This window comes from Dermacentor albipictus, chromosome 10 (genome assembly GCF_038994185.2).
Source record: "Dermacentor albipictus isolate Rhodes 1998 colony chromosome 10, USDA_Dalb.pri_finalv2, whole genome shotgun sequence".
Taxonomy (NCBI): domain Eukaryota; kingdom Metazoa; phylum Arthropoda; class Arachnida; order Ixodida; family Ixodidae; genus Dermacentor; species Dermacentor albipictus.
The window spans coordinates 81,150,292-81,175,575 of record NC_091830.1 but is presented as its reverse complement, the minus strand read 5'-3'; the positions used below and the strand labels follow the sequence as shown (position 1 = coordinate 81,175,575).

Genomic DNA, 25,284 nt, shown 5'->3' with positions numbered 1-25,284 from the left:
TGGGTGCCGCCATGTTCCACAACTCTATTTCTTTACGTCCGTAAACATTACGAACGTCAAATTCGCGAAATCACGTATGCTATCATAGTACCCGTAAGCCGGAGAAACCCACGAACATTCCGAGCATGCGCAGTGAGGACGACGTTATTTCTTTACCTCATAATACATTCACGTTTGGTTGCAAACGCTATTTTAAAGCTGTCTAATAGCACGCTTGGATGTGTCCCCTGAATGACATCAGCATGTCCAGCTCCAGAGAGTTGCAGGAGCCAACTCTTGGTGTAATTTATCAATTACATGGACCAGGCACGTACCCAGGAATTTTTTCCGGGGGCGCCCACCACCTCCATCATCATCATCATCATCATCATCATCATTGTCGTCGTCGTCGTCGTCGTCGTCATCATCATCCTCATTATCATCATCAGCCTGTTTTACGTCCACTACAGGACGAAGGCCTCTCCCTGGGATCTCCAATTACCCCTGTCCTGCCGCCAACCGATTCCAACTAGCACCCGCGAATTTTCTAATTTCATCGCACCATTAGTTTTCTGCCGTCTTCTACTGCGCTTCCCTTCTCTTGGTACCCATTCTGTAACCCTAATGGTCCAACGCTTATCTAATCTGCGCATTACATGACCTGCTCAGCTACATTTTTTCGTCTTGATGTCAATAAGAATATCGTCTATACCCGTTCGCTCTCTGATCCAAACCGCTCGCTTTCTCTCTCTTAACGTTATGCCTAGCAAGCTTCGTTAGATCGCTCTTTGCGCGTTTCTTAACTTGATCTCAAGTCTCTGCCCCATAATTCAGCACTGGCAAAATGCACTGAGTGCACACCTTACTTTTCAATAATAATGGTAAGCTTCCAGTCAGGAGCTGGCAATGTCTGCCGTATGCGATCCAACCTATTTTTATTCTTCTGTGAATTTCCTTCTCATGATCAGGGTTCCCTGTGATTAATTGACCTAGGTAAACGAGCTCCTTCACAGTCTCTAGTGGCCGACTGGCGATCCTGATGTATTGTTCCTTTGCCCAACTATTTATAATTATCTTCACCTTCTGCATATTAATATTCAGCCCCACTCTTACACTCTCTCAGTTAAGGTCTCCAATCATTTGTTGTAACTCGTCTGCATTGTTGTTGAATAGAACAATGTCATCGGCAAACCGAAGGTTGCTGAGATATTTGCCGTCGATCTTTACTCCTAAGCCTTCCCAGTTTAATAGCTTGAATTCTTCTAAGCACGCAGTGAACAGCTTTGGAGAAATTGTGTCTCCCTGTATGGCCCCTTTCTCTATAGGTATCTGCCTGCTTTTATTGTGTAGAATTAAGGTAGCTGTAGAACCTCTGTAGATATTCTTACGTGAAGGACGAGTAAGTAAGACGAGAAACTATTTACAGATTATATTTACAACAACGGTTGCAGCGCTGACCGGTTAGATTCACACCGCGAGCCCAGTTCGTTCTTCCTCCTCTTTTATGGAGTTATGGCGCCCATGCGCCTCATTCAAACAAACAAATACCACATGCATGTAGCAATATTTTCCAAGCTTTTTACGTGAGCGTTCTGTACTCCTTGATTGCGTAGTGCCTCTATGACTGCTGGTATCTCTACTGAATCAAATGCCTTTTCGTAATCTATATAAGCCATGTAGAGAGGCTTATTGTACTCTCCGTATTTCGCGATAACCTGAGTGATGACATGGATGTGATCCATTGTAAAGTATCCCTTCCTGAAGCCAGCCTGTGCCCTTAGTTGACAAAATCCAGTGTTGCCCTTATTCTATTGGAGATTATTTTGGTAAATATTTTATATAATACTGGGAGCAAGCTGATGGTCCTATACTTTTTCAATTCTTTAACGTCTCCTTTTTGTGGATTAGTACAATGTCTGCATTCTTCCAGTTTTCTGGGACTCTTGCAGTCGATAGACACTTCGTATAAAGAGCCGCCAGTTTTCCAAGCATTAGATCTCCTCCATCTTTGATTAAATCGACTGTTATTCCACCTTCTCCTCCCGCGCTCTTCATCGTTTCATTTCTTCCAGGGCCCTTCTGACCTCATCGCTAGTTATAAGAGAGTTTCTGTATCCTGTTCATTACCGTTTCTAAGTGACGTATCGTGACTCCTCTGAGTACTGTATACGGGTCAGCTTAGAATTTTTCCGCTTCTTTTACTATATCGTCGAGATTGCTGATGACATTATTTTTTAGTGTACACATCATGGTTTGTCCCAAGCCGGGTTTCTTTTTTACTGATTTCAGGCTGCGTTCATTTTTTACAGCTTCTTCAGTCTTTCTCATGTTATAGTTTCGAATATCAGTTATTTTCGCCTTGTTGATCAGTTTTGACAGTTCCGCGAATTGCGCAACGCTGTGCGGCTGCAAGTCCCACACAACCGCGTAGAGCGCAGGACTCTGCGATTCTAGAAGTACTGCGCTCATCGCGAAAGGTTAGAAAAACACCCACATGAGCACAGCAGAGAAGTGGCTACGTGAGGCGGTTCGACCGATAACTGTAGAAGCGTCATTCAAAGCAAGTAATTGTTCTCCACTTCCGGCAGCGTTTCCTCTACTTCCTTTTTTAAATAAAAAGATGTTGATCCATAAGTATTCTCATAAACAACGGTTAACTTTTTTTTTATTTTTCGCTTTTCCTTGCAGTTTGGTTGTTGCCTTGGCTCTCTCCCTTAGTAGATTGCTTAATTTCTCAACTTCTTGCGATTTTTGTTTCCACTTGCCTATTTTGTACGAAAAGTGCTATACAATTAGGGAAAAACAGACGAGGTAACGGGCGACAGTCATCTTGCTAATAGGTTTAAGAATTATTGCAGGATTTCATGATGGACACACTTTAATATTATTTTATTTCCCACCTTATCTAACCCATATCACGTGTATATGTTTGCGGGCATCTGCCAGCCTCGCGGCGAGCCGTAACTCAATGAAATAATAAAGCAAAGGGACAAGTTAAACGCAACTGGCGTTTTCTCCGGCCGCAACTCGTTCCACGAGTGTACAGACCAGCTCAGTAACAACTGCATCCCTTTCCTGGTCCCAGGATCAGCCTAAACAATGAAGGTTGAACTAACAAAAGCAACAGCTATGCGCGTGACGGTTGAATAGATGGTGACAACTGAACGCATCTCGTGTTATTCGCACGGGTGCGGAATCTATGAGAAAACTGTCCTTCACATTACAACAGATGCCGATAACTACCGCCATCTAAAAGGAGTGAAGGCAGCATAATTCTGACCGATTAATAGCTGCCAAGTCTCAACATTGATCTGGCGGCGCTTCAGAAATATGTGAGTGGTGGCGTGGGTGGGGAGGGGGGGGGGAATGCCACTTGATTTCGGGGGGGGGGGGCCCGGGCCCCCCCGGGCCCCCCCCTGGGTACGTGCCTGACATGGACATGAATTGCTGCACAGCTTCCTTGGTGATCACATGGTTGATGCAAACGGCGGTCATGGCAACGTCTTCGCCGTTACACGGTACGTGGTTCAAGCATATGTCCTCGACATTCTTGTGCGTCAGCGCATCGTCGGCTTGGATCTACCGGCATAGCGTGACGCCTCCGATCGCGAAATGTCGCCTCAGAGAGTTCTTGAATGGAGCAGCACCAGCACACATTGACTTGAGCCTCTTGCTACGCGCGACGTGTTCATACACGATGATGGACTCCGATTGGCCACTCCACGTTTCCGAGTGCGTGAGGATGGCCGTCGCCAAAACGGCCGCACCTCCCTCAAAGTTTCTGAACTTGGCATCGATCTACTGCACATTTATGACGGCGAGAATAACGTGCTACGCAAAAGTTGTTCTTGTCCACGAACTCCTGGGTCCACACCATGATCGTGTGCAGCGTGTGTTTCGAGGGTCGATTGATTCGGTCAACGAGGTGGCGGTAGTCGCACATTTCCCCTGTCGCCGATCTATACTTGGTACAGCTCTGGGTCGGCAGTACCAACAAGCTTGAAGTGGATGAAAGATAAATTTTGGACCAAGAAACTGCTGCTGGTTTTCTCGGGGCAACTTAAACGAAACGTTTAATTTTATGCTGTTTTTCTTGAAAACTTTAAAAATTACTCATTTTAGTATGCTTACAATAAAAGATGCATATAAATGCCATAACACGCATTTGAAAATGCCTATTATTTTAAATGCTTTATTGTAGAATACCTATTCGTTCTGCTTTTCAATAAAAATTTAAGCTGTGAGTAAGCGCTTTGTCTTGTTATTCCTTTGTGTACAGTCTATCGTTGCGCTTAAAACGTTTTCAAGATCTCTATGACTCACGCGACCGTGAGTAAACTGGCTTATGAGTCGGAAATGTTTGTTTGCTGTTGCACTGTGTCAGAGATCGGCCCCATTTACTGGTCGAGAAATCTACCGACAGATGCACCGAAAACCGGACCGAGGACATAGAACGCTGTGATAATATATGGTACGCGGAAGTGGGAGACGAGAACATATGAAGGCAGTGCGCCGTGCGGTGACGAAAAGGACACCGACTCTCGGCAAATATCCGTGAGTGGGTATGTGCGAAAGAGCCCTCATCATCATCATCGACAACGATTTGTGAGTGTCGACAGTGGCGAGTGTGGCCAGTGGCGTGAGCAGTGCGCGAGGTTGGGCGTTCGAGGGCAAAGAGCTTCCTCGTTCGGCGTCCGGCCCATAGAAGCTATCGCCGCCCTCGTCACTAGGGCGGCACTCGAATAAACGCTGTCACAGGTTGAGAAGCTACGTCGCCCAGCTGTTCCACTGGGCAACTCGTCCAGGAGGGCTGGCGGTCCTGAGACTGGCTGGCGGTTCGGGTGAGCGGTAATAGGGCTATCCCGCCAGCTTTGGACGTCACCCGGTGGCTGCTGCTGTGTGCTCCCTAGCGCTAACCCCGCCGGCGGGAAACCGGGCACGCGGAGGCTTCGGTACATCGACTGTGGCGCAGGGCCACCTGAGCTCCACGAGGCGGTCCGACCCTGCAGTCCGACCCTGCAGTCCGACCCTGCTGTCCGACACTGCTGTCCGACACTGCTGTCCGACACTGCTGTCCGACATCTGTTCCACGACGTCTCCGACATGGCGACACCTGCTTCCGCATGAACTGTAGGCAGACTACGGTTGACTAATCCATATATGTAACTGCATGTCTTCTAGAATCTATTTTGGGGAACTGTCGCGTATGTGTGCCGTTTAAATGTGTTAAGGACGTCCAATACAAGTCTGATGTGTGTTCGTGCTTCTGCGTGCTGCCTCTGTCTCTTTCTGTAGTGATCTTGCCCCCATTAACATCACAAGAGCTTGGCGATAATAGATTATTTATGCTCTTGAAGGCACATATTTCTCACAGTGAGCAGTGCTTCATTGCGACTTAGTATAGTTGTAGTCCGTAAGGGCAGTATGGGAGCCCACACAGTATTCGAATGGTTACAGGAGGGGATATTCCTCAAGCCAGTTGCAGCAGCACCCAGCCGTAGTCAGTAGCAGCAGCCGGGGCCAATGTCTGGCAGGATTCACAAAGAAAGATCCACTTTCAATGGCGCCGTGCTTATGGTTGCGTGGCGACGGCATTATGATGCTAAGCAAAGGACTTTGAGTACAGTCACCGGGTTGCGGTGACTACATTCCAGTGGCGTTGTGATGACGTACGAAGTAGGGTACTACGAACCGGTTCTAGGCTGCTCGTTAGAAAGGCCTACGTGGCAAAGATTATTCGTAGCGCTTAAACCGACTATCTTGCTTTTAAAAGTTAGAATTCATAGTTTAAAACTTATTAAAAAGTGTAAATAAAGAAGTGCCCGTTCTTTAGGCCGCTATTGGTAGCATGAGAGCGATAGCAAGCTTGAGCGCTGCGCTTGGTAACATCAGACGGCGTTATAGGTAGATGTGGAAGCCACATGTTGGTGGGAAGCAGCACAAAAGGCTGCTGGGTCGAAGAAACAGCGCCCTGGAAGCGCATACGGGCCTGGGAATGCTAGCGCCATGAGTACCAGCAGTGGCACTGACGTGTCCCATGTCGAAGCTACACGAGATGAGAACAAAGACCAAACGCGCAATGTAACATCACAGCCGTAAGGGGCACTGGCACCAGTACCGGATAGATTTCCTAAATTCCAGTTTTAGCCACGTTGTCTCGAAATCAGAAAATTGAGCGATTTAATAGGAAAGACATATTAGGCGAATGAAATATCGTATGAGCAGTTTAGGCGCGCTGCAATTGCCCACATTCTCGATAGACGGTGGAACCTTGTCATAGCAGCTTCAGCGCTTGGATAATGTAGCATTTATCCAGCCTACCGAAGCATCCGTATGGACCACCACCTCATAGGTGAATAAGACGCCGACGGCAAACTGTCCCCTGGAGCATCGATATATTTGCTGCCGTAATAAAGTGCAATCATGCTCTAACGCTTCCATAACTTTACCGTTGGAAAATCTCCGTGCAAGATTATGCAAACCAAGGTGACAACATCCGAAAAAGAATTCGTAAATTACAAACTCACCTGTGGTATTTCTGAAGCCATCCCGCAAAAGATGTAATCTGGAGCAGGAAAAATATTATAGGTCTTGCCGCCATCGCTGTCTGTGGTGGCACACACTAACATGCATTTCTCGATATTGAATTGTTCACTATATTGCTGGAAATAACATGATGCACAACATATGTATAGAAGCAGAAGCTTGATTCTGTGTAATAGAAAAATATTTTTGCATTGTATTTACCAAGTTTATGTTTGAATTGTGGAAACAGCACATGCAGAACAAAGTAATGTCCCATCACTGAAATAACAGAATCGCGCGTTATCAAAGTATTACTAATTGCACGTGTACCTGTTTATCGGGTGACCGTGTTTCACAAATGTTATCGCACAGCGCAGGACGCACCTGCATGTATCGGAAGTTTCTCTAACGTTATCGATGGTTCTATCCACTGTCTGTTGTCACCGTACATTATGTAGTCTGATTCCATCGTGCGACGCGAATGGTGTCGAACTTTGTGGAAGACACGCGGGCACAGGGGTGAATCTTCGCATGGCTGCCATTGGCTGTTTTCTAGCAGACTCTCTTTTGAGGCTAGCGCAAAGATCCCCTTCAGTTACGCCCCTAACATCAGAGCAACACAGAAGCAAAATGGCGGCACACATGATTGTTTACTTTGTCATGGTAACAGGAACAGCAGCCGCGCGGCTCTTCCTTTCCCAAACGTTTTTCTTTTTGTTTTGTTTTTATTATGCCGACCCGCTCCCTTTCTCCCATGCCGTGCGCACCGCTTGCTGTTTAACGGCGACGACAGTGTTAAGGAGCTCGTGTCGCAGGAAAGCCGGTGTCGTCGGCGGCGTTGGCCGTGAGTAAAAAATTCCGGAAGGCAATTCATAAATAAAAACGAGCTGCCAGATGGGCTGAGCGGGAATCGAACCAGGGTCTCTGGAGTGTGAGATGGAGACGCAACCACCCAGCCATGAGTTTTTTTCTTTATTGAGCACTCAGCCATGAGTTCGATGGTTCAAAGCGCGACAAAAGCGCCTCTAGTGAATGCGGTGTTGCCTTAAAAACGTGTCGTAGAAAGTTATACAGCGGTGTATATGGGTAATTGTGAGCATATAAATTACAGAAGTCGCAGTTAAACGAGTATCGAAGTTCGTTTCCGCTCCATTTCGTGTGCACTTGGCACACACGCAGAGCCATCTTGCGGCAAACACAGAAGAACCCCTCCTCGCAATGTAAGGTGTTGCCCCGAAAGGTGGCGCGCCACTCACCTGCGGTTACGTATTTGTGGACCGGAAAAAATTGCACAGAGAAGAATAAAGAGTTAGTGGAATGCATAAGCGCTGATATTAAGGGTTTCGGGAGTGGTGCTGAAGTTGTCCTATTAGGTGACATGAATGCCCACATGCAGGATTTACATGGCTATACCGACAATAACGGGAAGTCAGTGCTGGACCTTTGTGAGCAAAATAACCTCGTGATCGTGAATACAGGGCCTAAGTGTGAAAGACAGATCATGTGGGAAGTGGGAAACCGGCAATCGACCATTGATTACTGCCTGATGACAGAAGGAATTCATGATAAGTTGAGAGAAATGGTCATCGATGAGGAATGATTTAACAGCATAGGGAGTGACCATAAACGCATCATATTGAAAAGGGGATATGTAGTTGGGAAAGAGAGCAAGGAGAGCAAAATGGCCAGTCCAAATTTGAACGCTGAACAAATAGCAAATACAGTCATTAGAGTTGAGGAAGAACTTGGAATTGGCCAAGTGAAGAGTGGGAATATGGTGAGCTTATAAGTGTAATAAAGACAGAAATACGGAAAGAGAACCAACATGTTCGTTGGAAAGGAAAAAAGAAACCGAAAAGCTGGTGGAACAAGGAGATACGAGAAGTGATCGCCGAACGACAGAAAGCATCTCGAGAGCACAGACAGGCAAATAAGGTGCAGCTGCCACAGGATGAAGTAATTAGTAAATTGGGAAATATACCGGGAGAAAAAGTGTATGGTTCAAATACTGGTGCAAGCAAAATGAAAAGGTGAAAGTGAACGTTGGTTGTCAGAAATACGTGAGAAACAGAAGGCGGCACCTAGAATATTTTAGAACCACATAAAATTATTAGGCAGGAAGTCAACAACAATACAACAACATATCCTAGACGACGATGAAAACAGACTCGAAGGAGAAGCGGCAATAAATTACATCCGAAAAGCAACAGCCGAACCTTTCCAAGGCAATGATGAGGTTATACTTGTTGAAAAAAAAAGAGCATGAAAGATACCCAAGGGGAAAGGCAGCTGGTGCTAATAAATTTAAACAGGAAGAAAGCGGAAGAGAAAATTCCTAAGCGTACAGCCACAGGGCTAGACGAGGTTCCCATTAGGCTGATAAATGAACTAGGACCAAAAAGTAAGGAAGCTCTGGTGAAAGCAGTGGAAAGAACTTTAAAAGATAGACGAATACCAGACAGTTGGCGACAAAGTAGAATTAATTTGATTTATAAAGGAAAGGGGGAGAAAGACAGAATTCACTCGTATAGACCGTTGACCATTACATCGGTAATATACAGGCTAGCAATGCAGGCAATCAAATTAAAGCTTCAAACATGGACAGAGAATAATGGCATTTTGCGAGAGCTTCAGAATGGCTTCAGAATAGGTAGGCGTTTGGATGACAACTTGTTTGTTCTTACTCAGTGTATTGAAATATCAAAAGCAGAAAGCAGACCATTGTATGTGGCCTTTTTAGACATTACAGGAGCCTACGACAACGTGGACCGTAATATTTTGTGGGATATCCTGGAAGGGGAAGGCTTAGGTAACGATTGTATACAGCTTTTGAGAGAGATTTACCTAGAAAATAACGTTTGCGTCGAATGGGAAGGGATGAAGAGCGAGGAGAAAGTTCATATCAACAAGGGACTGAGGCAGGGGTGCCCTTTATCCCCGCTGTTGTTTATGATGTACATGGTGAGGATAGAGAGGGCGCTAGTAGGAAGTAATATCGGGTTTAATCTCTCATACAAACAGGCGGGTACAGTAATAGAGCAGCAACTCCCAGGTTTATTTTATGCGGACGACATTGTGTTGCTAGCTAACAAGCAAAGTGATTTGCAACGTCTGGCTAATATCTGTGGACAGGAAGGCAACGATTTAGGTTTGAAGTTTAGTGTTAGAAAATCAGGTGTTATGGTATTCAATGAAAACAGTGAACAGACAGTAGAGATACAGGGCCAAGAAATACCTCGGGTAACAGAATATAAATACCTTGGTATATGGATAAACGAAGGCAATGGATATATGGAAACACAGGAAAAAACCATAACAGTAAAGGGAAAGAAAAATGCAGCCATAATGAAGCACAGAGCGCTATGGGGATACAATAGGTACGAGGTCCTCCGAGGTATGTGGAAAGGTGTAATGGTTCCAGGACATACGTTTGGAAATGCGGCTGTTTGCTTGAAATCAGGGGTACAATCCGGACTCTATGGGAACCAAAGGTCAGTGGGACGCCTTGGATTGGGCGCTCATGGGAAGACTACAAATGCAGCTGTGCAGGGGGATATGGGCTGGACTTGTTTTGAAGTGAGGGAAGCTCGCAGTAAAATTGAGTATGAAGAAGGGCTGAGGAATATGGAAGAAAGTAAATGGGCTGGGAGAGTATTCAGGTATCTGTACAAGAAAAACATTGATTCACAGTGGAGGAAAAGAACTAGGAAGCTTACCAGCAAGTATGCGGCCTGTAGGGTGGACAACACAACAACAAAGGTCAAGCGGAAAGTCAGAGAAGCTGAATTATTCTTATGGGTGACGGCAATGGAAAAGAAACCTGCCATGAGTAACTACTTAAGAGGAAAAAACGAAATCAGGAAAGAAACTATTAATGATAACTCAAAGGGAAGCTCATTACTTTTCGAAGCGAGATCAGGATGCCTTAGAACACGCACCTATAAAGCGAGATATAAGAAGGAAGAAGAAGCATGTGCTTGCTGTGGTAAAGCTAGGGAAACTACGGAGCATGTTTTATTAGAATGTGAAGACGTCTACCAAGCGGTCGATTTAGGCACCACTGGCGTCCTTGAAGCCCTAGGGTTCAGAGGGAGCAGTGGTAAAGCAAACATGTCCACAATAGAGATTAGTAAGAGGCGACTGGAGGATTGGTGGAAGAAAAGTAGGGAAATGACAAAAGACGGAGACGTACAAAAGCACAGTTCGCAATAGGGGATCAGAAAATTTGGGCGTGGTAGTTAATAGTGTTTTTATGCGTCTTTTTTCATTGTTTAACCTAGGTAGAATATTAGCCAGTATAGTAGCAAGAGCTTGGTGGCGCAACCCACCACCCCGTTCCAAAGGGGACGCTCATAACATCCATCCATCCATCCATCTCTCCTTCGTCTCGTTTGAGCACATTGGGGCCGCGCGAGGACCGGTGCGAGGATGCCCGAAAGTTGTGCTGTGGACTTAGATGTGTTATACATAAAAACTATGTCTTTGTGAGACTCAAGAGCATGCCGAGCGAATCAGTGGGCGGTGCGAACGGGGTGTTATAACGCTATCGCGTTCCACTCTTGAAGGCGAAGCTTAAGCGTCTTCCATTTTTTTTTTACCTGTACGCGGCGCGTTGTGTTTTATCGTACGCGCGCGCGCGTGCTACGGCGCAATCCGCGCCAGCTCGCAAGCAATGCGCGCGCTACGCTGCGCATTGCCATTGCTTGCGAGTTGGCGCGTGGTGCACCGTGGGCTATGCGTTGTCACGCACGCAGCCTTGCACATGCTTATACCAGCATGTGCCGTTGCATAAAAAAATTCCACCCAACACAACCTCTCTTCGGTCTCGCTTTATTGACGTCGTTCCCGAAAACAAAGATTTTCTTATAACGTGGTGTGATACACGCTCAAAAAATGAGCAAAAGTGAAAGGTGCATGACATATACGAGAGTCCTAACCCCAAAAGCTCACAGACGGTGAAATAAAGCGCTAGAAAACGCCAACGCCGTTTAATGTACACAAACATATAGAAAAATTGATTTTTACATAACGCCCTCAAGACCGATATATAGACGAGCTTCTGATATATGCACTAAGATATTCTACAAAACTGGATGACATGTATGACATAGTCATGACAACTATAGAAAGGGGGAAACTCACTGGTAATGGCAAAAACAATGACACGCAAAATAACTAAAAAATGAATAAAATGCTAACATTGTTTGATTGACAGCCATACAAAAAGAAGAACTTACTTATAAACCTGCACGAAAGTATATGAAATAGGGGACATGTTCATTACTACTGAACAAACTGAAAAAGACATGGCAGAGCAAAAATAATGTACTAAAAACTGAAATACACGTTATCACATTATTTTGCACTTGGCCACAACTTGAGTAACGGTGGCAACAGGAACAGAAGGTAGTCGGCTTTTGCAGCAGCACACAGAAAACATTCGCAGAAAGGCGTATTCCTCAATCAAAGACCAGGTAAAATAAGCCAACAACACGACTTTTCTTTCGCCCCGAATGCAATGTTTTGCAGTAAAATTACGTCACTTAAGGCACTAAGTCATACCTACTGGACACTGCTTTGTATAATAAACATGAACTGCAAAAACCTGCATGTAGGACACTTGCAATGCTTTCCGGAAGGAAAAAGAAGCGTATGATGCCTACACATGAAGGTTGTTCGCGCGGGTTTCCCATTGGCGATTACTGAGATAATACGCAAGCACGAACAGTAATTTTTCAGCTGTTAGTACGTTTGTAGAACGTGAAACAGAGAAAAAGCACTGAGGGCGGTATGGAAAGCTGGGCAAGTTGCAGAATGAGAGTTGGCACAGAAAAACACAAGTCATAGACCAGGTGGCAATGAGAAGAAACATCTATTTGTCAGCTTTCTCTACCGGCAAGAGCGAAGTGTAGCACAATCAAGGCACATTAACGTCCCGACGCTCATGGAGCACACACATGGACAGGGCTGTGTTCGTGTACAGGCTCCTCCACTCTTAGGGTGAACACGGGTCACCGTGGCCGCGCTCCGCGGGGCGCCAGTGCGTCCGGCGCGGCGGCGCATCGAAGCGAAGCGGCGCAGGCGCACACGGACCCAGGGGAGGTGCTTCGCGTCGTCTGCTACAGCGCTGGAGCGCGCCGCATCTTGCTTTGCTGTACACTTCGCAAGACCCAGGTGACTGAGTGCCCGAGGCGGCATTGCGGGAAGGCGTACTTCACTAACTGGGGCATTTTCCAGCTGGTTCCGTGTACAGCTTGTGAACAGCCTGCTTAATCAATATACACAAACAGAAACAAGCTTCTTACCACATAAGTCACTTAGCATGTTTTTCATATGTGATGAGGGTAAAAATAGTCATTTTTTCGCGCTCTTTATTAGGCTGGGGCCCTCTTATTTTACTCTCACAGCACTTGGTGTAGTGCATACCGAGAAACCTATTAGGCGCGCTCTTGGTTGGAGTCATCATGTGATGAGCCTAGCGCGCCGTTTCGCGCATGTCTTGATGCTAGAACGAATGTGCTTAATTGACTTAAGAAAACGACCGAAACCCGCTATAAATTTCGCAAAAAGTTAGAGGGCGATTGTTCAATCACGCATCATCATGTTTGCCATGGATTTTACCATTAAAGAGGGCAATACTATTACTTCGACAACAACTAAGAAGGGATATCCGCTGCTTTGCACTCTCTTATTGACGCGTTAATGTCGCTGGTAGGAGAGCATGGAGCGCTTTACGCGATGTAGGAAAGGGCTCTCCCCGGTATAGCAACTGATTTGGCGGCGATTTTACTCCCCCTTTTCATCTTTCTGCATCCTATAAAAAAAACTAAATTAATTTTTGCTGTCACAGCTTGTGTAAAATCTCCGAAGTGGTGCCGGTCCTCTGACGGCTACCTGATGCGAGATGCCGCATTCTCATTTTGAGGAAACGTCGGTCAATTATTTGATTACATTTATTAGGTGAAGTAAAACATATGGCGCCGACGTTTTTTTTGTTGTTGTTTTTTTTCTCCTTGGAATCAATGCACGCCGCATGCGAATGCTGTTTCCGTCCGTTTCGCATAGGTAAATAAAGTGGAAAATCTATAATTTACATGTCTGTTTTCTAGTTTAAATTACGTCTTGCCGGGTAATTAAGTCGTTATTCGCTTCTATTTCATTTCAGTACTTTCTCAGAAAAATATGCATATTCTCACTAGGATATAATAATCTGCTAATTGTGCGGTATACGTCCCGAAGCGACACATGGAGTTACGCCATAGAGGTCGGCATCGGATAAATTTGGAGATTAGGAGGAATTTGTTTCTTTGTTTTTGGGGGGTTAGGCGGGGCTGGGCTGGTCTGAGTGGGTAAAACCCAAATATGAATACGGCACAGGAACCCTTGCCGCGGACAAGCGATGCTGTTGCCGTCGTGGGGAAGTGGCCGGTCCGTTTGTTGGACGAAGGCGGCCACGACATTTAAATCGACGGTCATGAGGCCGGCATGGTGTCGTCTGCCCATAGCATGCCTGTGGTCGGCAAACGGACTCGCCGTTTGTAAACGCTAAGCCCGGCCCAAGCCAGATTGCTGTGTTAAGGCCAGTCTACTCTTTAACTGACCATGGGCGTCAGCCCGATCAACCGCTGAGCCCCCCCCCCCCCTTTTTTTTTTGCATAGGTCATGCTACCCCATCCTAGCTTAATATGATGATGCGGTGCAGCCAACGACTACTCAACTGGGTGACTGGACACTAGGAGTTACAGATTCTGGGATGATTCGCCAAATCGAAAGACACCAGAGGTGTTTCCATTAAACGCATTTCCGTCGACTTGCATGATGAATTGCATTTTGTTCGGTTGCTGGTTGCCATGGCACTTCGGCGATAAAAACGCTCTAAAAGTGCTGGATAATTTCATTTTCCCGGTGCGCTTTGGAAACTAGCCATGTCGCGGGTACTGGATAAAGAAAGACGACGCATTGTAGATCTGTGCCTACAAAACTTTTCTCAACGCGTTATATCGAAGATGACAAAAAGGCCACTGAAAACTGTAAATAGAATCGTCCGGGCTTACAAGAAGGATGGAAGAATTGCGGATGCTCCCCGTAAAGCCCGGCAAAGAGTGACCATTGTTGCGGCGGCTGCTGCAAACCCGACCTCCACCGTTCGAGAAATTAACAGCCTCAGGCTGGGTGACGTCCCTGACACGACTATCAAGCGTCACCTCTAGGCCCCAGACTAATTAACAACGCGAAAGAAATGACTGTATTTTCACCCTCATCACTTATAAAAAACATGCTAAGTGATTTATGTGGCGAGATGCTTGTTTCTGTTTATGTATATTGATTAAGCAGGCTGTTCACAAGTTGTAGACGGAACCAGCTGGAAAATGCCCCAGTTAGTGAAGTACGCCTTCCCGCAATGCCGCCTCGGGCACTCTGTCACCTGGGTCTTGCGAAGTGTACAGCAAAGCAAGATGCGGCGCGCTCCAGCGCTGTAGCAGACGACGCGAAGCACCTCCCCTGGGTCCGTGTGCGCCTGCGCCGCTTCGCTTCGATGCGCCGCCGCGCCGGACGCACTGGCGCCCCGCGGAGCACGGCCACGGTGAGCCGTGTTCACCCTTTTAGAAGGCGAGTTTCCTGCCCAGTGACGCAAAATCTGGGGGTCACTTCGAGGGCGCCAGTTTCCCAGTAGCAGGTTACAGACCATGGGATTCGGTTATGGTCGCACGAAGTTTCTTTCATCGCATGTCATGCGGAAGAGCGGCAGCACTGCCGGGCGAAAATTGTCCATGCTTCACCAACGACAAATACGAAATGTGTGTCCCACGGTCCTGCGCCACCACAGCACAGGACCACGGCTCCTTTCCCTTGCGGAGCAACTGGGCAGACATTGTAAAAATGCAGGACGCCGTAACAGAAGAACTGTGTTTAGGAGCAGGAAACTGCTCAGTAGTCGCCACTGAGTGTGCGGCAAAGGAGGGAAGAATTCTTAGCTTTCGCAGGCGCCTGCGCGCCTCGCTTCTACTCTCTGAGGCCACGCCCAGACTTCAAGGCAGTGCCACCAGATGGCGCAGTGTGTTCAGAAAATGCGAGAGAGGAGCCCGTTTGCCGCACGACGCGTGTCTAAAGCAGGAGACACACGGTACGATTCAGCGTCCGATCCGACCTGCGGCGCCGCATGCTCCGGCATGCGGCATACGATGATTCGGGACACACGGTGCGTGCATCCGAAAGATGGAGCGGCACGTAAGCTCCGCCCAGATCCAGCCCTCAGAGCCACGTCAAGAAACGCAAAATAAACAACTCTCCACAACACTGCGTCGCTTTACGCGAACACTGCCAATAACGTTATGCCCCTGCGAGTGACAGAACACTTCACGACGGCGCGTCGTCCACTGACGACTCCGGTAACAGCCAGCGATAGGGCCGGTAGGCCTAGCTAGGCAGACGCCGCGGCCGACGGCGCTTACGATCCAACCCGAGCTCGTCGAAGAGCGCTTATGTTAGCCAAAACAATTAACACTGTACACTTAGGTCGCCCGTAATTAAATACAATTGGTTTACTCGACGCAGTCGTTGCGAAGGGCGAATATGCAAGCAAAGCGAGCAGCCTCGCTCAGACGGTCGGTGTGTGCTGTCTGCCCGCGAAATGCCCTCGCGTCGCGTCTCCTGATCTCGCCAGTAGCTTAGTCCTAGTGTACTAGGCGTTGCTTTGAATAACAGGCACACGTCGAGATAATTTTACTGAATTGGTAACTATTTCGTGTCGGAAACAAACTGCAGCAGGCAAGGAAAAAAAAAAGACACTGTGAGAAACCGGCCAGCCAGCGCCGCCTCCGTGGAGGGAACGTCACATGCCAGCCGCGCTGTCATTGGCTGCGGTCAGACGACGGTGCGGTTGTCGGACGCGTCGGACGATGAAAATCTGCCCGGTTTGTCGCACGACGGACGTCCGATCCGGCGCTTCGGCACGGCAAAACACCTCGATTCCGGCTGCCGTTCCGGCGCGTCGGACGCCGGATCGGACGCCAAATCGGACCGTGTGTCTCCCGCTTAAGAGTGGACGAGACTGTACATGCGCCTTCTGGTGTCCTTGGGTCTGCGCGCTCACCTGTTGTCTTTAGGCACCCGGAACAACCTTCAGGGCTTGTTTTTGAGGTATTCATGCACCACTGCACGATGCACGAGCGGCAAGAGTCGTGAAACGGGTGAAACATCGCGGAGCACAAGAACATAGCTACCGATGACCACGAAAGTGACGAAACTACCCGCGCCGGCCAACGCACAGCAGTGCACGCTTCCCGCTAACAGCAGATAACGAAACATGGAACGTCATGCAGCGGGCCAAGCTGGCGCCGGGCCGGCGGGGCCGCACGGCGCTCGCGCGGTAACAGTAGAAGGTAAGGCAGTTGCGGGGGAGCTACGAGGGAGGGCGAGGGGAGAGGAATTGGGGGAAGGGCACGTGCGCGCGTGCGCGTGACGATCAACGAGGCCATGCAAGGAAAACGGATTTTCGGCTTCGCCCTCTACCTAGATGACGCTAATTACCTCTGCCACCGAAGCCGGGGAGTTTCCCACTGCGGACGCGGGTCCCAGTGATTTCTCTGGAACATTCGACGACTGATGTATTAAAGCCGACGTGCTCGACCCGCTGATCAGATTTTAGATGGTCGCCGACTGTGTACGCCGCTTACGTTGAGCGTTGAGCGAAGCCTGTTTTTTCTGGGCACAGGTTCGCACAATAAAGTTAGTTTCGTCAGTCACAGTTTTGTTGCTGTGTCCTGAACCATCACTACCACGTGACATCTGGTGGAAGTGCTTTGCGTTCATGTACCGGATGCCCCCACAAAGCTGTGACCCAAGCACGAACGCGGAAGACAACACGAACGTCAACAAGAACCAGCGCGGTAGCAGCAGGCTGCAAGGACTGCCCCCGGAGCACGAGCTTTTGCCTGAGACGAGTAGGAAGATTGTCACCAAGTCAACCCCAATGGCAGACCCAGCTTGCCCCATCATGCCGCAGTAGCCCAGGGAGCCTCCGACGTTCCGCAGATCAACGTTTGAGGACCCGAAGAGCTGGCTTGTGACGTATGAGAGGGCCGCTACATTGAACAGCTGGAACAGCGACGACAAAATGCGACATGTCTTTTTCGCATTGGAAGACACCACCAGGACGTGGTTCGAGAACCGAGAAGCCACCTTAACGACCTGGGACCTGTTCCGAAGCAGCCTCCTGCAGACATTCACAAGAGTCGTACGCCGAGAACGAGCCCTAGCGCTATTAGAAACCAGGGTGCAGCTGACTAATGTGATAACTGCGATCTTCACAGAGGAAATGAGCCGTCTACTCCGCCACGCCGACTGGGAAATATCTGAAGAGAAAAAAGTCCGTTCACTAATGCGTGGTGTGAAGGAGCTTTTCGCCGGAATGGTACGAAACCCAGCGAAGACCGTTGGCGAGTTTCTTCGCGAGGCCACCAGCATCGAAAAGACACTCGAGATGCGAAACCGGCCATTCAACCGGCGCGCGAACTCTACAAACTACGCCGGAATTCAATCACTGGCCACCGACGATCTGCGTGAGATTATCACAGCGGTCGTACGGGAGCAACTGCAGAAGTTCTACCAACTTCGCAGTCTCAAGGAGATTCAATCGCCGAAATCGTCAAAGAAGAGGTTCAGCGATTGCTTGGCGTCCATGAGCTGCAACCACAATCACCGCAACCCGAGCTGGAAGCGATGACCTACGTCGCCGTCACCCGCCGTCAAGGCCTCCCTCCGCGACAGCGACAGGGCCCTGTAACGCCGGAATTCTGTCGTTCACCGTCACCGCCGCCAGCACGCCCACCCGTCGCCCAGCACAGCTACCCGAGGAAGACAGACGTCTGGCGCGCTCCAGCTATCACTGCGCAGAAGCCGGCCATGTGTACCGCCGATGTCCATACTGCGACTTGGGACTGCGAGGGTTCGCCGTTAACACGCCGCGACCACAGCTTGGCGAATGACCTGGCGATATCGCCTACTACCTCGCCGCCACTCACTGGAGCCCGCGAAGCCCATCCCGTTCGCCGTCACCAGGCCCCTACCTGTCGCCACAGCACCGACCATACACAGGCCCAGTCCGGGGCCAGTCTGCGAACCCATATCCGGAAAACTAAAAGCAGCAACCGATGTAGGCGCGGTTGCTGTTCTTCGAACTGATGAAGATCCTCCGCCGCCGACGAAGACGCCGAAGAGACTATCTCGACGACATAACAACGACATGGCGCCGTCCCGAGGAAGTCTGGAATCAAAGAATACGCCGACAAAAGACGAGCTGACGACGCCACGTGCCAGCCACAGGTCAACGCGACGCAGCCGTGATCCGACGCGAAGACCTAACAGTAACGCAAGACAATAAACCACCGACCTCGACGTGCTTCTCGACGGCCATGCAGCCACCGCCTTAGTGCACACAGGAGCCGATTACTCCGTCATGAGTGGACACATCACCGCCCAATTGAAGGAAGTTAAGACCGCATGGGAAGGCCCTCAAATTCGCAGCACTGGAGGACACCTCATTACGCCGACTGGAATCTGCACGGCAAGATTACCGTTCATGACTGGACTTACCCTGCCACCTTCGTTATCTTCCAACAGTATTCAGGAGACGTCATTCTCAGCATGGACTGTCTGAACCAAGACGGCGTAGACATCGAGCTGAAGTCGAGATCAATAACCCTGTCGGAATATAAAGCGTTACAGCCAGAGAGCTCTCATTGTCACCACAACTTGAGTGTGCTCGAAGATCAAGTGAGCATCCCACCGCGCTATAGCACTATTTCTGTCGGCACCGAAACACCCACTGACGTAGAAGGCGTCATCGAGGGTGACCAACGTCTGTTACTCGAATGTGAAATTTGTGTTGCAAGAGGTACCGCTGGACTACACGGAGGAAAAACGAAGGTGTTGCTGACGAACATCAGCCAGGAGTTCAAGCACGTCAACAAAGGCACGACAATCGCGTTCATCGAGGTGATTAAGGAAACCAGCAATGCGTTTGTCCTCTCGGATTCTGCTGCATCTACCCTGCCGACCATAGTTCCCGAACCAGACTTCGACATTATTCCAAGTCTCCCTATGAGTAAGCAACAAGACCTTAGAAGCCTTCTTCTATAATATCTGGAGGAAAGGCTAGCCCTCAAGACCTACAAATAGCTTAGGTAAACGGCACTCTTTCGGGTGAAGAAGCCGTCTCTATCCTAAACACTCACTTTGTTCAATGCTGCAGCAACATTTCTGCAGCAGATCCAGAAGAGATAGGGCATACTGTGAAACCGTCTCTGCAAAATTCTTTAATGCTATTTCCGGTGACACCAACCGAAGTAGAGAGCGTGATCAAAAACTTTAAGTCAAACAGTGCTGCAGGTTTCGACGGTATCATGGCATCTCCTATAAAGTATGTGTCTGACATCATCTCTAATGTATTAGCTCATATTATTAATAAAATGTCTGAGTCCGGAATTTTTCCTAGGAAACTTAAAATAGCCAGAGTCTGCCCGGTTCATAAAGGCGGTGCTGATCATAGTGTAAACAACTTCCGACCCATATCTATACTACCTCTTTTTTCAAAACTTTTTGAAAGTGTTCTAAACACTCGACTAGAAGGTTTCTTAAGGAAATATTCTATTATTAGTACGGCGCAATACGGATTTCAAAAAAATAAATCATGTGAGGATGCGCTCTTAAATATAAAACATCAAATACTGCAAAATATAGAAAACCGTTTATACACGGTAGGCTTATTCCTGGACCTACGTAAGGCTTTTGACAGCGTAAATCATGGTATACTTCTGTGCAAACTTTATGACTACGGTATACGTGGTACAGCATTAGAGTTAATGAGAAGCCACTTAACGGATCGTTATCAGTTTGTTTCATATAATCAGGCCACTTCCTCACTTCTCAAAATACAGAATGGCGTGCCACAGGGATCCATACTTGGTCCTATATTATTTAATCTATATATCAATGACCTTCCTAACATTTCTTCCTCACCTAATATCATCATGTACGCAGACGATACTAATCTTTTCTTTGCAAATTCTTCCTTGCAATGCATACAAAAAGAAATAAATGATTATTTAAATTTATTATCTGAATGGCTGTACATAAACAAACTACAATTGAATGTCAATAAAACCAAATATATAATATTTAGACCGATAAACAAGCCATTGCCTGTTAATATAACTGTTCTATTTCAAGCAAAGAGGCTAGAACAAGTAACAACGCAAAAGTTTTTGGGGGTATGGTTCCAAGAAAACCTCTCCTGGGATAATCATGTCAATAAGCTCTGCAATGATCTTAGCAAAGTAGTAGGCTGGATGTATAAAATAGGTGATTTAATTCCTTTATGGCTAAAGAAATCAATATACTTCGCCCTTTTCTTCTCGAAGCTATCTTATTGTGTCTTGATCTGGGGAACAACTACAACAAAAAACTATGATAAGTTATTAGGCTTGCAAAAACGAGTAGTCCGAATTTTTGAAAACTACCATGGTAGGCCGCGTGACTTACCCACACACAATCTCTTCGACAAACATTTAATGATCCGAGCAAATCAAGTATTTTATTATAGATTACTCTTACATATAAAAAAACACAGGCTCCATGTTGTCAGCATACCCACTTCTTTTCGATACCCATTACGTTATCAAATCAAGAAAATACCATTCACGCGTACTAACTACGGACGTCAGGATATAAGCTATCAAATACCTAGGCTACTAAACATTGTTGAGCAAAAAGTTGATTTCTGTGCGCCTAATTTTAAGCAATGTATAAAAAACCTACTCATACACTATCAAATTAATTACACATAAATTGCTCTCGCACTAATTTTTTTTTAATAATGCACTATATATGTATTGCTTAACCTGCGCGGTAAATGTGATTGCACAAACAAAAACTGTAGCATAAATGTCTTTTACACATAGTAATTGTATAATGTACACATTATCTTGTTTACTTGTCTTTTGTACATCGTACTTGCTTGTTTTCCTGTTATATTTGCTTTTTTTGTTTGTACATCGTATCATCATGTAACCCGAACGCACTTAGGAGCAAGAGCCCCTGTCAGGCCGTATGGCCTTTAGCTCTTGTTTCCTCTTTCTTTATGTAATGAAGAAAGGAAATAAACTTCAAACTTCAAACTTCAAGATACAAAGTGTTTTTCGACGTCATCGAGGATTCAGCAAACACCACTCGCAAAGCATCGCATAATAACTGGTGAGTGCGCTCTACCACTCCGCCAGAGCCCTTGCCGAGTTTCGACGTGAGAACGTGACGCTATTAGGCAACAAGTCGACGAAATGCTGCGCGAGGACATCATCCAGCCGTCGAAAAACCCGTAGACATCTCCTGTAGTCTTGGAGGGGAAAAAGGACGGAACCTTACGTTTCTACGTCGATTATCGTCGTCTGAACAAAATCACGAAGAAGGAAGTATACCCCCTCCGACGGATAGACGACGCATTGGATCGGTTCTGCAACGCTAAATACTTCTCGTTGATGTACCTCAAGTCTGGCTATTGGCAAATAGAAGTCGACGAAAGAGATCGCCAAAAGGCCGCCTTCATCATGCCAGACGGCCTCTACGACTTCAAGGTTAGGCCACTTGGACTTACTGGGTGCCTGCTACGTTCCAGTGGGTGATAAACACGATTTTAGCAGGATTGAAGTGGCAGACCTCTCTCGTCTACTTGGATGATGTCGCCGTGTTTGCCGGAAATTTTGACGATCACCTTAGGCGGCTTGCGACCAGTATTAGAGGACATCAAGTCATCAGGGCTCACTTTGAAGCCGGAAAAGTGCCGCTTCGCTTACCATGAGCTTCTTTACCTAGGGTACGTAATCAGCAAGTCTGGTGTACGCCCCGACCCACAAAAGACAGCTTCCATCGCAAAGTTCCCGCAGCCCATCGACAAGAAGGCAGTGCGCAGATTCCTTGGTATGTGTGCCTGCTACAGGCGCTTTGTCAAGGACATTTTACGCATCGCTGAGCCGCTGACACATCTAACCAAATGGGATGTCGAGTTCAAGTGGGAAACGCCGCAGGACAACGCATTTCAAGTACTCAAAAGACGCATGCAGTCGCCGCCGGTACTTGCGCATTTGGACGAGGACGCCGATACCGAAATCCACACTGACGCCAGTAGCCTAGGCCTCGGTGCCGTCCTAGTCCAAAGGAAAAAAAACGGACTTGAACTGGTCATAGCTTACGCAAGCTGGTCGCTGTCGAAAGCAGAAGGCAATAATTCTATGACTGAGAAGGAATGCCTCGCCATCATTTGGGCTACAGCAAAATTCCGCCCTTAGCTATATGGCAGGCCATTCAAAGTCGTCAGTGACCATCACGCATTGTGTTCGCTAGCTAATTTAAAGGACCCTTCAGGACGGCTGGCACGATGGCGCCTCAGACTGCAAGAATATGGCATCACTGTAATCCACAAGTGCGGAAGAAAACACTCCGACGCCGCCTGCTTATCACGCGCCCCCATCGATCCCCCGCCGCAAGACGACGAGGACGACGACGCCTTCCTTGGGATAATAAGCGCGGAAGACTTCACTAAACAGCAACGAGCAGACCCGGAGCTAAAAGGCCTCGTCAAGTATTTGGAAGGGAACACCGACGTTGTCCCTAGGGCATTTAAGCGCGGGTTGTCTTCGTTCACGCTTCAAAACAACCTACTCGTGAAGAACTTCTCACCAGTCCGCGCCTACTACCTTCTTGTTGTTCCGTCGGCGCTACGTCCAGAAGTACTGCGCGCCCTACATGACGATCCGACCGTCGGGCACCTCGGTTTCTCCCGGACGCTACGGAGGATACAAGAAACGTATTAGTGGGCGCGCCTAACCACCGACATCGCCCGTTACGTCAAGACATGCCGATACTGTCAGCAACGCAAGACACCACCGACAAGGCCAGCGGGTCTACTACAGCCGATCAAGCCTTCTTGCCGACCTTTTCAGCAGATCGGGATGTACTTGTTGGGACCATTTCCGACGTCAACATCCGGAAATAAGGCCAGAGTCGTGGACACAGACTACCTCATCCGCTTCGCTGAAACTAAAACTCTGCTGAAAGGTGGCGCAGCCACAGTGGCAAAATTTTCCGTCGAGAGCATCCTGCTGCGACATGGTGCCGCAGAAGTCCTTATCACCGACAGGGGAACGGCCTTTACTGCAGAGCTAACCCAAGCTATACGGTATTTGAACCTCACCGATGGCACCGGCTGTTGGAATCTCAGCGCTGCCACCAGCTGTTGGAACCTCAGTGCTGACACCCGTTGTTGCAACCGGACCGTTGGCGCCCGTTGTTGCAAATGGGTCGCAAGCCCCAAGGGTAGCGTTGGCTTGGCGGCCTGGGGCACACTGGAAGCATCCGAAGGTCCCAGCAAAGCATGAGGCGACTGCTAACAGAACAACTTGTTTATTCTAGCATCGCAAAGAGCGGGCGGTCAGGTCGACCGAAGTAGAGAGACGGGAGAGCACGTTACTCAACAGAAGAAATCGGAGCCTCTCTCCTGGCGTCCGGGGGCAGCTGCTCTTATACTCTTGGCGTCGCGGGCAAGAAGGAAGGTCACGGGACGACACCACGTGACAGCGCCGACGGACGGACTGAGAGACACGTTGGGACAAGGAGGTGACGCATCAGCCGGGCCGGCGCCGGTCAGACCTCCTGGCTTCACACTGGGGGAGCTTCTCTCCCCGGCTGCCGCGCTTTGACAATCGTGGGCACACACACACACACGCACACACAAAGACACGTGGCACTGAACATGCCGGGACGCGCTCGGCGGGGATGCGTCGCGGCCGCTCCGAACGGGCCAAAATGTCCGCCGCTTTGAACGAAGCCCCGACGTCCGTTGCATCCGCGCCGGCCATATCGCGCGTCGTAGGCGAAACGTAACAACGGCAATACAGCCAGACAAGCCACAGGCGGACAACTTCCTACCACCCGCAGATGAATGGTCTCACGGAGCGCCTGAAGAAGATCCTCGCCGACATGCTAGCAATTTACGTCGATGTCGAGCACAAGACATGGCACGCGGTCCTGTCGTACATAACCTTTGCTTACAACACGGGGGTGCAAGAAACTACACAGATTACGCCGTTGAAGCTGGTATACGGCAGGAATCCGACGACTACTCTTGATGCCATGCTACCGATGAAGACCGATGCCATGATGCCGACGAAGAGAATCTTGACGTCGCCACCTACCTCCAGTGCCGAAGAAGCCCGACAGCTCGCCCGCCTGCGGATCAAGAACCAGCAGAAGACCGACAGCCGACACTACAGCCTTCGACGACGCTACGTCAAGTACCAGCCCGGCGAATGTGTTTGGGTTTGGATCCCTATAGAGCGACGAGCACTTAGTGAGAAACTATTGCGTCGCTATTTCGTACCGTACAAAATCATCCGACGTATTGGCGCACTGGACTGTGAGGTCGTGCCAGACGGCATTTCGGTATCACAGCGACGCCGCTCACGACCTGAAATAGTCCACGTTGTGCGACTGAAGCCGTACTACCAGCGCTAATGAGCTTTGGGACGTCGCGTAACTGACCTTTGGACTTTGCTTCTTTTCATTGTTTTGTTACTCTTGTTTAATAAGTGTCCTTCTGTGTTTCGCTCTCTTATGTTTGTGGCATCGGGACGATGCTTTTCAAGAGTGGGGAGGGGGTAATGAAACGTGTACCCATTTATCATTATCGGGTGACAATGTTTCGCAAATGTTATCGCACAGCACAGGACG

The 25,284-nt window shown here is 48.3% G+C and overlaps 1 protein-coding gene across 1 annotated transcript; it reads left to right on the top strand.

The window, feature by feature from the left end:
• The first annotated feature begins 24,492 nt into the window (after positions 1–24,492).
• On the top strand, positions 24,493–25,068 carry LOC139050348 (uncharacterized). The gene has a single exon (XM_070526585.1). The coding sequence runs from the start codon at positions 24,493–24,495 to the stop codon at positions 25,066–25,068; it is 576 nt and encodes a 191-aa protein (XP_070382686.1).
• The last annotated feature ends 216 nt before the right edge of the window (positions 25,069–25,284 follow it).

What these genes read in the sequence shown, in the direction of transcription:
- LOC139050348 (XM_070526585.1), top strand. Translation starts at nt 24,493, where the DNA reads ATGAATGGTCTCACGGAGCGCCTGAAGAAGATCCTCGCCGACATGCTA.